Genomic DNA, 13,766 nt, shown 5'->3' with positions numbered 1-13,766 from the left:
CGGCTTCATTTGTGCTAATGTTGCCACTGTCAACCCAGCCTGTCCCGTCTTAGCCATCCCATCTTCTAATCCCAATAACCAAGTAATTTGGCAGTAATTGGGTTTTACCACCCTAATGCTCTAGCCAATGTGATTTTTGACTCACCAGCCAAACATAGGCTGGTCGATTTTTTTATTTAAAAAGCTAAACAATACTGGAATTCCTTTCATCAATTAAATTCTTTCATTCAGATTAGCTAAATATTAATCTAGACAGTAATTTTTTAAAAAACTGAAAAGATAAACTTATCCAATAAGAAAAACTTCACAAAGATTGCTTTCAAATTCTTTCTTCATGTTCAATAATGTCTAATACATGTATGTATCTTGATATTGGTTGAATTCGAAAGCTACTGTAGCTTTCTTTTTGGTCGCCAAGTTTATGTACGTGAGTTAAAATAATAATATTTTTTGAATTTGATGATGGACCCATTGATTAGTAAGCAATATTACAAAAATCTCATGAGTAAGTTAGAAGCGAGTGAAAGTTGTCCCAAGAGATAGTAATGGGCTACAATGGTGCCTGCCAGATTCATTAAGCTAAAAACTTGAGACCCCAACTGCAATTCAAAAAACCCGCTGATTTCTCTTCCTGTGCAAGAAAGCATAAAAGGCCTTGCAAGAGAGGCCAATGGCCGTGAATGATATTGGTGTAATGTACAGACTGAGTAATAAACCTTCAACGAAATTAGAGCGACTTATTTCATATCAGCAAAGCAGCTACTTTCTCTTCCCTAAACATGGGCTTAGCCAACCATGACTCGCTTTCTTCCCCGTAAACGCACTGCAAAATAAAAACACAAGCTCTGCTATTACTCTCTTGAACTGATTGTATAGCAAGTAACCAATAAAGGCTTCTTCGCTAGTATTCTTACATACGAAGGTATGAGACTGACTTGGTTGTGCACAGTGGAGGAAGAGTCTACTAACTTACATTCACTAACCTAGGATTGCAGAGTGAGTTAGTCTCTTCTTTTCTCTTCTTTTCTTTCTTTCTTTCTATCTATTCTCATTTCCTTTCTTTTATTTCATTTTTTTTCTGCCGAGTGAACACAAATACAAAATAGGAATCAAAGATTGCTGAGCGTGGTACATATCTACATGAATCTTTCTGTTAAATGACATGTTATCGATAGGAGAGGAGCTTACCAGCAGCAAGTTTGTTGTAAGTAGAACTCCAATACTTGGAAGCTTTGTTGTATGCTGCTAATATGAGTCCATTCTGCAAGATTCCAAGGAAAATTTAAACGTCAAATGTCGTAGGAATTCTTGCAAGATTGAGCATAAAGAATACACCAACAGAAGATTGATATGTAATTGTTAGAATTGAAAATCAGCATTGTGAAACTTGGCATGAAGTTGTAAACATACAAGCTTTAATTGAACTTCGATTGGTATAATGAGCTGTGTAAAAAACCAAGGTATACCTATCTAAGAGAAGAAAAAGAGCCAGAACTATTACATTACGCTATAAACCTTCATAGCAGGTAACAACTGATAAGTTCAAGAGAAAAAATAAAGTTGAGCACTCACAAAATCCCCAACAGATGAATGCATGGCAACACATGCACGTTCAAGCACATATAGATCTACCGCCTTATCTTCTGGCAGTGTTGAATTATAACCCAAACCGAAATCGATGAGAACCTGCCCATCAAAGCCATGTACAAGATTAACTCAAGATTCGATCTTTTCAAGAAAGCCTCTGCCTCAATTTCTGTACCCTAAAACCCTAAACCTAAACCTGGAACGCTAGGCACATGAGAAATAAAACTGACACCCATAACCGGTCACCAGGCCATTCCAAAGAGAACAATCGGGACTTGCAAAGATGCGTAACCTATTTGCTTCAACTCACAACGTCTGGGGTTAACTCTTAAACGTCCAACGTGACTAAGTTAGTAAATTCTTCTGTGAAAAAGTTTGCAACTAGACATTTAGGAATTAGGCTATAAAGTTTGAGAGAATCAATACCTACACGTGTTTTATGTGAACAATCTAGTTTCGAGACTTCTAAGAAATTTACCAAATCTACATCCAGTAAGACGAACCTTTTCACAGATCTCACTGTCTGCACGACGTCTATACCTTCACCTGAATTTTTTTGAGCATAGATATATGGGTATTTAGACAATAGTGAAACTAGTTACCAGTCGGTTAGTTTTGGCACAAACGATCATGTTGGAGGTGGTCAAGTCTCCATGTATGAGGCCCCCATCGTGCAATTTGGCGATTGCTCGGCCAATGTGGCCTGCTAATTCCTCTATTTTATCATCTGCAGACATCCACATGGTTATCACTACGCAGTCTCCATACCCCAAAAGAAGACGGGAAAAAAAAAAGGAGAAAAGTGAGAATCAAAAAGAAAAGAACTGCACATTCACTGATTGTGTCTAAAAGTACTACCATACCAGAAGTTGGAAGAGGTCCCGACCGCAGCAAGATATCCTTCACCAAAGGCCCTTCAACAAATTCGAACGTTAACGAATTGGTCATCAGGTTCACCGCGTACAATGCCGGAGTCACGACCCCTAGTTTGCGTGCCTTTGTTAAAGTGCGGGCCTCCTGCAAAGACACAACACAACTATGAGGTCAAGAAGAGCCAAGATATCGTCGAACACTCCTTCTCCCCTCCGCTCAATTCAGACTGGACATTAGAGCCCTGCAAAACCAATATTGTTTGCAACATGTGAAGGTCGACCAAGCCTCATAAATCTCAGTATCTTGTAAAGAACGTTGAAAGGATGAGAGGAAATAGAATTCTTAAAAAGGTTCCATCGTGTTTTATTATTCTGCACAGATGAATCATCGAATGCGACTTGCACTGGACTGGCTGATGGCCTCAATTCCTGTTCCCGAAACCCTAAAGTTCTAGGGACATACCCCAGTAAGACGCTTCTGAGTGAGCTTCACATCCAGTACGGGGTGTCGATACTTTTTCGAGAACCGCTCCTTGACAATCGCTCTCTTTCCCAAAAATGTGCTCTCGTATACACGCTGATGTTACCGCACATAGTCACAGCCGCGTCACACAAAGTTCATCACTCTGGAATCGTCCGACAATGCGGCCACCAAAGAAAATGTAAAGAGAACAATATGAACATCATGAAAAACAGTATGATGAGCTTACAGCTTCGGCGCCCTGCTTGTAAAGGGGCAAGTCGTGGTGCGACTGGGGAGACTCATTGTTGTCGCCGTCTGCCATAGCTACGAGTCTATAACTTGAATTCAAACAATAGGAATCACCGTCACTTCAACATAATTACTCGCATACAACTCTCACAAGGCAAGAGAACAGAGAAAAACGAAAAAAAAAACAAAACAAAACAAATCATTATGATTTGAAAAATAGGAATTATACGACCCAAACCTACTCAATCACCATCAACTACGTAACAACCCAACAGCATCCGAACCCTAATTCTGTAAACGTGACAGGTCAACATTTAAAATCGTGAAAGAAAAATATAGAAGCTGGGTGTACACATGCCCCAATTAAACACCTTCGTAATTGAACTAGAGCGTGATCACCATCAATGGGACTCTCTCGTCAGATGAGATTGGAACCCTAACTTGGATTATGCACAGTAATCTGCAATACTCGTTCAAAAGAACTCTTTCAACACGAGGGAGAGATGCTGCTCGGATCAGAGTGTGTGGGTTTCATCCGTTTCTTAGAAAATCAAGCTCAGATTCCAAGGAATATGGATGAACGATTGCTAGCATGGAGTCGTCATGGTGATGAAGTCGTGGAGAGGAAGAAGGGTTTTGGAGCTGTTACATCTCGCCTGGAGAGATAACAATCGATTAGAGTACTGATTGAGCATTGACTCGTGACCCAAATACTATCACAGCAGTGGCAGTTGTGTGGGTGCAAGTCAAGTTTTTCGTGGTCAAGCGTTCCGAGTCTCTAATCCCCCCAGTTTTCGAGATCGTCTTGTAAGAATGAAGCATGAAATTCTTAAAGTTCCTGTCATGTAATCCCATTCATTATGCCGGGAGTTCAATGTTTTCGAAATGGGTTTTTTGGATATGGATTTTCTGGTGGGATATTCCGAACAGTCCGTGGAGAAGGTAAATGAACTCGTAGGTGTGGATGAGCAGTTATGAAAGATGGTCTGTCTTTCCATTTTATGGCTCATCGTTCTTCCTTGTTCAACAGCTCATTTAACGCAGTTTTGATCTTGCAACCCTAAAAGTATAAACTCTTCAAGATATGACAATCTGGGGCTCTGAGAAGCACGCCAATTTTCTCTACCTCGAGGGAGTCTCAAAATCCAAGATGTGCAAGCTCTAACTGCGTTGGCGAAGGATCAAGCGCACCAAAAGTTTGGCTTGCTGTTACACGATCAAACTTTCACACATCTCTTCCAATCAGGAGCAGATGTTTCCAAATCAATCAGAACAAAGTCTGCGTGTGCAGCACAGATCGTCTGCAATACCCCGTTGTGGAACTCATGCAGGTAACCATAGCGTGAAGTTTGGTCAGGAGTTCCTTCTGCACGTGTCATGGTCGTGTTTGCATCATCCTTTGAACCAATACTCGCAACATCTGTAGGACGAACATGATATGATAGTTCATTATTCTGCGAGTTCACTCGTCCCATCTTAAAAGGTAGGAACTTCTACTTCGATGCGCAATGAGTTGTGTTCATCACGATAGAAATGATGTTCCGGATGACAATCATTAAGTCATTGTTAACTTACATAGTGAAGCATTAACTTCGAGATCTGCGACCATAGACAGGCTCTTGCTACGACGTGTTCAAAAATACTGTAATGCTACAAAACAAGGTGAAATTGGGTCGAATTATGCAACATTCTACCAATCGTAGGATATGATTTTCAGGGCTCCGAAAGCAAGGTGTGTAGAATATAAGAAGCATATTACCCTTGGGTCGTAAGCCATCGAGACCGTCCTCTACTGCTGTCTTCCTCTACAAACTTCCGTAACACTCATCCGCAGCTCGTTGCAGCAGTGTGTACCTCTGACAGGGGTGGAAAGAGTCAAGCTAGGGATGGTGACGTCCATTTTCTGCGGTGAGATGCAGCAAGATTGGGCCCTCCCTTCGTGTTCGTAGAACACACAGGGAATTCATGCCCTTGCAATGTAGTACAGTCCTCATTCAACTCTGCAATGTTATGAGTATGTAACACACGCTTCAATCGGTAAATCTGCATCAATTCTACAGTAAGGAAGTCATTCAACGTACTACCACATTCACTAAAATCTCGACAATAGAACTTCCTCGAGACCATTGAAGATCATTGTCACATTGCGTGATAATAAGATGCATGTCAGCGTGGTAGCGTAAAAGGAAGTTTCGTGATGCGTCCTCAAACGCCCCACCTTCTTGAATGCATTCCAAAGCTCAGCACTATTATGTATAAACGATGAGAATTAAACACTTTTGCGGACACTGCAGTAAATGAAGGGATCTTCCTGCAAACTCAAACTCTGCAAGCTATTGGTCTGGAATTCGGAACGCGAGAGTTAATATGCCCAAAGTTCAAAATCTGCCACTCTGCAAGCTACCGCTTGGATGAGCTGCGAATCAACAGAAACGAAGTTTATTAATTAATGGAATAGATATTGAATGAGGCTGCAGTGGTGTGCATAAGGAGAGAAAGACACATTTCGACTCAACAGAAGATAGCAAATCATGCTGATGGTGTCCGCCCAATTTGATCAATGTCGTTCGTGTGTGGTTGCCTTGTTTTAAATGTCCCCTAGTGATGCTTGCTTGTGATTGGCTGACAGTCAGAGGAGGAGGAGCAGGTATTTGATCAGCAGTTGAGGTGTTTTTTATTCGTAGTACATTGGTTTTGCACGTTAGGTCTTTCGGGAAGGTTTTTAGAGGCCTGGGAGCTGGATTGCCGAGAGTGCGAAATCTAAAGACATCGTGTGAGTTTGGGTGAGATGGGTTTTTGAGAAAAGTGACTGAGGACGGTGGGGAGAGGAAGGCTTATGGTTTTAAACGAGGATAACGAGTGCAGAAGGATGATGAATAAAGCGAGGGAAAGCAAGGAATGGACAATGGTATAAATCCAGTGGTGATGAGAGTAGAGCATGATACCGGGCAATGTGGTGACGTTTGCCGTTAGCACTTGAGCATATCACATTGTGATAAACTCTGGCTCTGTTTCTAAAAACCTAAATCACGATCCATTGTAAAAATTTACTGTAGCATGGAAAATAAGGGTTGTTCTCTTCAAGTTTCTGATCGATAAAACATTTCAGAAAGCGTCACATCCTTAGTCACGTTGAGCCACAGTATCTATGAATCGCAAGAAATTGTTTATTGTCGACATAATCACTGTAGTGGTCGTTTAACATCTGTGAATCGCATGAAATTGTTTATTGTCGACATAATCATTGTAGGAAAGAGTGGATGCTTGGTTTGTACTTCAGTGGAAGAAAGTATCTTACGGTAGGTAAACACAGACCCTTAGATTACGGAGCGAACCGTAAACTCCTAGCTCCCAGTCTTGTGCAAAATGAGATCAATACAGATTGGAATGCACTGCTTCGTCACGGCCCATCTGGAGCTGATGGTGATCTCAATCTAAACACTCCCCGACCAAGAATCTCGAATGCAGTTATAAACAGCGATGTTAAGTGATGCCAGTCGCAGAACACAGCACCTGTCAGAGACAAGCTCGTGAACGAAAACGTTGAAAGCACCAAATGCATCTACGTTGGTGATCCTTATGAAGTGACTACCTGGTTGCATAACATGAGAACTATCGTCGACAAAGCTGCAGGTAGTATCGATGTGAGTGAGACATCGCAATCCTGCAGCTCAAGCCCTGTCTGCTTCCCGCATCACTGGTCGAGTGCAGGGAGACAAATCACACCTGCAACGCATTCCAGCACCCCTTTCTAGAGTACCAACCCGACTGCTTGCCTGACAATCAGCGATTCTATGGACCTGGACGAGCATGATGAGGCGAAAGCCCACGTTACGACAACGAAGTCGACGCTGGTTCGAAGATATGCGATCTGGAATGATGGCCACTGCGGACCACGCGGTGCCGGGAGCCAAGTCTGAGGTCGATTTCAAGGATCCTGGCATCGCATCGTCCAGATCTAGTTGACGAAATTAAGCAACCAAGGTCAGAAAAATCTGTCACGATGGGGGAAGAGATCTCGATCAACTTCGGGGCAAACAGCAGTAAGTGGAGGAATTGATCTGTGCACCCTCCCGATGCTGAGTGCGTGATTGTCGCCGCGGTGAGTTGATGTGTATTTGTATGGAATTGGAATTGGCGTTTCTGCACAACGAAATCAACGGGTTAAAGCGTGCGAATTGATCCTCGCTGGTTTAATTCGGCGTTTGATGGGGCTCGTGAGCAGTTGCAGCTGGAATTGCGCGATGGGTGCAGAACCGCCGCAGGCAACGTATCTGCGCCTGCGTCGTATCGGTATTTGTTTTACCGGTATTTGTTTTACCGGTATTTGTTTTATGTGCCGTCAGTCCTATATACACGGACTTTTTTAGGTAATTTTGGCACTGTGTGCGTGAATCAATTACAGTGATGGGGAATTGCTTCAACAAAATCAAGACAATGCTTCCATCCAGTGAAACAAAATTCTTTACAACACAAAAAATGTTTTCAATTAACAGTGGAGGCAATATGTTCATTAAAGGACAGTTTCAATTCATTAAAAATATATACAAGTATTAACTACGTGGATGCGATTCAAATTCTTCAAATACCGATGATTTCTAATTTCTACCTTACTTGTCGTAATCATTTAAATTCAAATAATATTGCTTTGATTGAAATTGACAAATATTGTTGCAGAAGAGTAAGGTTCAATTAGAATTGAAGGTACTCTTGTGCAGGTGAGTACAAATCCATACTGAAGCAATCTGTTCTGTGCCGCATATGCATTATTGTGATGATCTAAATGGCAATCTGTGCGGATAAGAAGGAACACTAACTCTTCCAGTACGTACTACTTCTGCTCTATGGATGAACGTGAACAAGGTAGAAAATCAACGATGAAATCTTGCTAGGAAATTCAATACTCCTGTACTCTAATGAGGTTCAAGTGTTCTGTATATCTGTCCAGCTACTTAGTTTCTCCAATGTGACTCTTGCACAAGCTCGTTAAATACCACACAGGAACCGTTTGCTGCAAGGTCGTGTGCAGAGGATCGGGAAATAACAAAGGAGACCTTAGATATGATTCCAGTAGACTTAGCTGATTATTACCTGTGGGTTCTGTCCAGCTGCAGTCGAGCAGCAATTAGACAGAAAGAAGCAACAAGACAACGACGAAACGAAACCCCATGCTGTCCACATCGCCTAGTACGTCCCTGTAAGTAAAAGACAGGATGACAAACATGGTTTGAGGATCATATTTAATTTGCACTTCCGTCTAATGGTGAATACAGGAGAGAATGCCTGAAACCTGTATAACTTAAGCTCTGTAAGGATTTCTTATCTGAAACATGGCCTGAGGATTCATATTTCTAGAAGTCGACTGGTCGTTTCGATTGAACCTGGATTCCTACTGGTGCCTACTGCCTCACCTGCCAACGCCCTCTGCCTGTTCTGCTTCTTCGATGTAGTGACGCAGGACATAAATATAGGTGAAATGATCCACATCCGCCACCACCAATCGCTTTAGAACCTTGTTTGCTCAAAAGAGAGACAAAGAAGAGATTGTGTTGGAATGTCAATGAACATAAAATCCCTCCGCTGCAAATACTCCAGAAGGAAACTGAAGTACTCGAGAGGGGCAGAGGGGAGTTGACCTGTACTGTCTCCTGAAAGATATAATGTAGAGCATAAAAAAACCGACATCATGAACACTAGCAAAACTTTCTTCAATACATTTCATCTCACAGGGTAAAAAGGTTTCAGAGAGAACCGAACCATCTTCATTTCAATTGGATCTGAGAGCTTGTCCTCGTTGGCCAGAGCTACAAGACTGTACATATGCTCCGATAACATCACAATAGATGCCCTGAAGTTCACAAATACGAAGATTGCTCTTGGCTAAGGTAGTTCTAATATCTCACAGAAAATCTAACGCAAAGAGTGAAGTAGAAGAACTGACTTGTGCAGGATAAATGAAAATTTGTGTGAGAGTACTCTTTCCAGCTCAAACAATAGTGATAATCTTCACAAATACACACCAGTCAGAATCGGCTGTCCTGCGGAAAACGGTCGACACGGAAGGCTGGTATATAAAAACAAATCCGACTATAGGCCTTGAGCTGCGAAACGACGTTTACCAAATTGCAGTGTTGAATCTCGGGGACAGTGGTATCTTCCAACTTTCTGGATGTATCTTCTGTGTACAACCAAAACCACTTTGCTGGTCCTCCCCATCCTGCAGTACGACTGCTTTAACTCAGATAAAAAAAATTATATGCTGAAGTCATAGAGGTAAGTAACCAGGTTTACAAAACTATCCATTGATAAAAGAGCGATTAAGTGTGTCCCCGCTTCACGACAAAAAAAATTTGCACAAGCACGTCTACAATCTGGCAAACACGGATCTTCTACCTCATAGTTAGCCAATAATCACGAAGACACTCTAAAAACGTCAAGCTATGGGATGATACACGCCTTCAACATCTTGTCCTCACCTAAACAAATACCTTGCGAGTTCAACAAGAGAATTGACAATATTGAATATCTCCACAGTTTCTTGCGATTCTTTCTTCAGACTTCAAATTGCAATGAAAAAAACAGTCCAGATTATAAGTGCTTGCTTACCAGCGTTGTTGAGCCTGAGCTTTCGATACTGGCACGACCTCCATTGGCTCCACCCCAGCTCGTGAGTTGCACGCTGTTGCCTTCACCAGGCCGGGGTCTATCATGTACCTGCTGGGTAGAACTGTAAGTGATGTCTCTGCAATACTACGTTGCCAATGTTATGTGAAAGGGCCAGTACCACTCGGATCAGTATGTTGCAGCCAGAACTACAAAGAAGAGTCTCTTTCCTTCTAATTATTTCAGAGAAAAACTTGTTGCATACTTATCAGACATAACTTTCGTGTTCCTTCAGGAGCGGGCTGGAATACACGCCTTTGTTGCTCACTGAGAAGAGCAGCATAGATAGGGACAGCCAATAGCTCAAGGACAGCCGAAGACAAATCGAGAACCGCCTCCCTCCAAAAGCAGCTTCATTGAGTCAATATTTTCTTGTCCTATGAAGAGGGAAAAAAAGTTTTCTACTGATTCTACCCAGTGAACATAAAATTACACTGAGGAGAATAGCAACTATTTAATCGACTGCTGGTGTGTGAAGGTATAAAAATTACCCACAGGAAACAGACGACGTTGTGCATACATCACCTCTGCTCCACTGAAGTACCCACAGAAATCTTATGTGTACACAAGGCAGACATTATCATTAACTTCAAAAGCTCGATTTTTAATTCGGCAGGGATTTTAATTATGTGCTATCAGATTCTGTAGATCTTTTAATGCTTCTCCAGTTGTCGCTGCATTCTTCTTTGAGGAAGAAAAGGTTAGGCTCTCTGCCTGCCTTCTCTTCTGGACTTCTTTGAGCAGACCAAACAATACATCCTGAGAAGATGATCCTTTCATGAGCCTCATCAATCACCATCAGTAAATATCTCGAAAGAAGAGGGTCCAGTAGTGCTCCTGTACACCAACAAATAAGAATATGAATGAAGCAGTTCACATGTGCAGATTATGTATGATTGGGTTTAACTGAGAGGAGGAACCTATAGTACAGTATACATTGCTAGAACCGATGGATGCGCAATCAGCTAAAAGAGTTTTAACATGATATACGAAGGACCATTCGTTTGAAATGGGTTCCATGCCAGCTTTCTCATATACAAGCAAAATACTTGGAGACTCTGGTCTGTGGAAGTGGAATAGCAGCTTCTATATTGTCAGGTACCTCGATAGCTGAAGTCGGAGCTGCCGGTGGAGACTAAGTATGTTCTTATTTACTACGGGGAACTCAATTTATCCAGCCGGGATAATTTCCGTTCATATCCTTATTTCCAACCCAAAGCCGCACCATAGGTAGCATTCGACTGCCTACTCACAACCCTTGCCGCAGGCAATCAACAGTAACTAAAAAGAATGTAAGAAATACTGTGTTGACGTGCAGGAGAAATTCTAGAAATTCCAATAATCTTATCGCTACATACTATCAACCACTTCTTTGAGCCCTTTCAAACTCATCGTAGCGCCCTGAAAAGAAGCAACTCAAACTGAACACCAGAATGCAAATTACTTCACCACATCGTCTATGCTACAATTGGAGCTAGAAATTCACCACCTACTTTTCAACTCCCAGCAGTGCAGTCCATAGCCGTTGTGCTAATTGGCCCTACCCCACAAACACTTAACATTGTCTTGATTCAATAATCTAGCGTTTCCATTTAATGAGCTAAAACCACAGTCACGCAATCGCCACTCATACGATGCAGCAAGATTTCCAACGAAGCTATGCTCGAATCAATTGAAAATGGAGAGGATCTGGGTCCCAAACTATAAAACTCAAGGGTCATTCTCGATGGGATCGATGATCTTTGTTCTCCTTGCCTGCTCAAAAGTGAACATCTCTCAGCAGCAATCACAAATGCACCCAAGATGCCCAAGGTGCCCCTAACACCCTAAACCCCTACTCAGCGAGGTTACATCTTAAAACAGATCCAGTTTCTGGTACCTCTCTATTCTAAGTCTCTGCATATGTCTTCCTCCCTCGCTCCAACAACCAGATTAAAATGCTGAACAATCTTCACACATCCTGCCTTTTTTGCAATCGCAGAAGATGTCTCGCAGCGCACTCTCAGAACATACCTCCAACTGCATCGCGGGAAGGGGGGGGATCTGGTGCGCACGTAAAGGTCATGGCAGGAACGTTCAAGTAACGATGAGCAAGGGAACTTTGAGTAATTCCTATGGGGGAGTAGATTCTCCTTCCCGACACCGGAATACGCAGCTTCTCAACTCCTGGAATGACGGAAACACGTTGTGGGTATTCGAGAGACGGAACTGCAAGAAGAATTCTAACGTGAGACGAAGCGAAGAGGAGGTGTACAGAATGGGTGGCAACAGTCTGACTGATGCAGATGGTGTGGGAATGCCACAGCTTCTGGTCAAGTCAAGAAGCATCAGCAGTGTTGAAGGGGGGAGATGGGTCCGGCAGGGACCATCACGGCCTAGCGGCGGTGGTGGTGGTGGGCGACGTCTAACCAGCAGCAAATTGCTTCACAGCGAATTTCTGTCCCAAGTACAATGTGACAAAGCAGAGTAAGAGTAACGCAGATTATTACGTCGCGTGAATGCTGAATCTTCACCCTTGCTAACGGTCTTTCCGAGGCGGGAAGAAGGGCGAAGGGAAGAAGGACATCGTCCCCCTGCCACATGGATGGATGTCCTCCATGACGGAAGAATGATCTTACGGATGATCAGTGAATGGATGTTTATGGATGGATGTAGTAGATGGACTTTAGTGGGACGTCCATCCAGAGGTCGGCCTGGCATCGGGCTTGGTGCCCGCTCTCTCTGCCCGACAAGACGCTGGTTGATGGCTAAAATATTAAAATCAAAATAAATAAATAAATAAACCAAAGGAAGGAGATGTGTATATTTTCTTAATTTTTATTTAAAATTAAAATTATATGCGGATATAAATCATGGTGATAGTTCGGTTTATTTTTTTAATACATCCAAATCTATTTATTCATTAGGATTATGTTAAATAGAGTAAAATTTATTTGTGTGTATTTAAAAAAATATCATGTGTGATTTTTTTATTATAAATATTGATATATTATTTTCTAATAATTTCACTTTTTCTAAATTTTTCATTTATCTCATAATACTCATTTTCTAAAGTATAAGCTATTATAACTAAGATAATAACAAATGCATCTCTATGTTATTTTCTCTTTTAATGTTAATCGAGATATTTTCATTAATGGGACAAAGAAATGCTTTAGTCACTCAATATGTTGTGCAAAATATATTATTTTATATAATTTTATTTTAATAGAAATATTAAAACTAATTATTTTCATTTTAAATGAAAATTAAATTACTAGCCTTGTTGAACCTATCTTGATTTATTTTCCTTTTTAATAATCAAAATACAATATTAGAATAAAACTTATGTAGATTTGAAGTTGCAATAGTGAATTATTTTAAAAACCATTTGGAATGATTTTTTCATTAAAATGAACCCTTTCACTCTTTTTTGCTTTCAGTAAAATATAAAGAATTTTGTAATTTTTAAACTTTTTATTTATTATGTATATGTTGTGAAATTTTATTTTTGAATAAACTGGAACAAGTGGTGCATATTTGAAAAAGTTAAGTATTTTTCTATGTGATGTATTCTGGGCTATTATGTATTTTATTTTTATTTTGGATAAAGCAATCAATTATTACATTAGATATTTTTTGGTTAATGGAAAAAATAATTTATTGTATTCTTTTTTTGTGATATATTTTTATTCAATTCAATTCAATTCCATTTGATATGGTTTGATGTAATTTGATGGATTGTTTATTTATCATTTAAATTTTGACATAGTTTAATTATTTTTTCATCATCTCAACAAATATTTAAGGAGCAGCAGAATATGAAAAATAAAATAAAATAAGGGAGACATTGAGGTGCTCTATCCACCCACGATGCCTTTCTTATCATTCTCTCTTTAAATTAAGCAAATCATCCTCCTTTCCTTTTAGCTTGTAACGTTCTCCAATGAATT

The 13,766-nt window shown here is 40.8% G+C and overlaps 2 protein-coding genes across 8 annotated transcripts; both read right to left on the bottom strand.

Moving 5' to 3' along the window:
- Window positions 1-622: 622 nt before the first annotated feature.
- Window positions 623-3,621, bottom strand: LOC112292592 (uncharacterized). Of its 3 annotated transcripts, none has more exons than XM_024541240.3 (8): window positions 3,530-3,621; window positions 3,170-3,254; window positions 2,923-3,036; window positions 2,451-2,604; window positions 2,190-2,314; window positions 1,573-1,686; window positions 1,189-1,261; window positions 623-823 (listed from the first exon to the last, which is right to left on the bottom strand). In XM_024541240.3, the coding sequence occupies exons 2-8, from the start codon at window positions 3,242-3,244 to the stop codon at window positions 786-788; spliced, it is 693 nt and encodes a 230-aa protein (XP_024397008.1). In that variant the 5' UTR covers window positions 3,245-3,254; window positions 3,530-3,621; the 3' UTR covers window positions 623-785. The 3 variants fall into 3 exon arrangements, with proteins under 3 accessions (XP_024397008.1, XP_024397007.1, XP_024397006.1); XM_024541239.3 differs by having other exon boundaries at window positions 3,170-3,260; window positions 3,543-3,621; XM_024541238.3 differs by having other exon boundaries at window positions 3,543-3,621.
- Window positions 3,622-7,793: 4,172 nt separating this feature from the next.
- On the bottom strand, window positions 7,794-12,329 carry LOC112292125 (uncharacterized). Of its 5 annotated transcripts, none has more exons than XM_090256516.1 (6): window positions 11,714-12,329; window positions 10,937-11,589; window positions 9,778-10,671; window positions 9,291-9,399; window positions 8,583-8,819; window positions 7,794-8,366 (listed from the first exon to the last, which is right to left on the bottom strand). In XM_090256516.1, exons 3-6 carry the CDS (start codon window positions 9,879-9,881, stop codon window positions 8,259-8,261), a joined length of 558 nt encoding a protein of 185 aa, XP_090112642.1. In that variant the 5' UTR covers window positions 9,882-10,671; window positions 10,937-11,589; window positions 11,714-12,329; the 3' UTR covers window positions 7,794-8,258. The 5 variants fall into 5 exon arrangements, with proteins under 5 accessions (XP_090112642.1, XP_090112643.1, XP_090112641.1 ...); XM_090256517.1 differs by having other exon boundaries at window positions 11,848-12,329; XM_090256515.1 differs by having other exon boundaries at window positions 10,937-12,329.
- Between the last annotated feature and the right edge of the window lie 1,437 nt (window positions 12,330-13,766).

This window comes from Physcomitrium patens, chromosome 15 (genome assembly GCF_059467195.1).
Source record: "Physcomitrium patens ecotype Gransden chromosome 15, ASM5946719v1, whole genome shotgun sequence".
NCBI classification, from domain to species: domain Eukaryota; kingdom Viridiplantae; phylum Streptophyta; class Bryopsida; order Funariales; family Funariaceae; genus Physcomitrium; species Physcomitrium patens.
This window is presented reverse-complemented; position numbering and strand designations above follow the sequence as displayed.

Coding starts and splice junctions, on each gene's coding strand:
- LOC112292592 (XM_024541240.3), bottom strand. CDS start 3,244: ATGGCAGACGGCGACAACAATGAGTCTCCCCAGTCGCACCACGACTTG. Junction 1,687..2,189: donor GTGCCAAAACTAACCGACTG/GTAACTAGTTTC, acceptor TTTGATGGGCAG/GTTCTCATCGATTTCGGTTT. Junction 824..1,188: donor TTACAACAAACTTGCTGCTG/GTAAGCTCCTCT, acceptor TTTATTTTGCAG/TGCGTTTACGGGGAAGAAAG.
- LOC112292125 (XM_090256515.1), bottom strand. CDS start 9,881: ATGATAGACCCCGGCCTGGTGAAGGCAACAGCGTGCAACTCACGAGCT. Junction 9,400..9,777: donor GCTCAGGCTCAACAACGCTG/GTAAGCAAGCAC, acceptor GAGTTAAAGCAG/TCGTACTGCAGGATGGGGAG. Junction 8,820..9,290: donor AGATTCAACACTGCAATTTG/GTAAACGTCGTT, acceptor TATATCTTTCAG/GAGACAGTACAGGTCAACTC.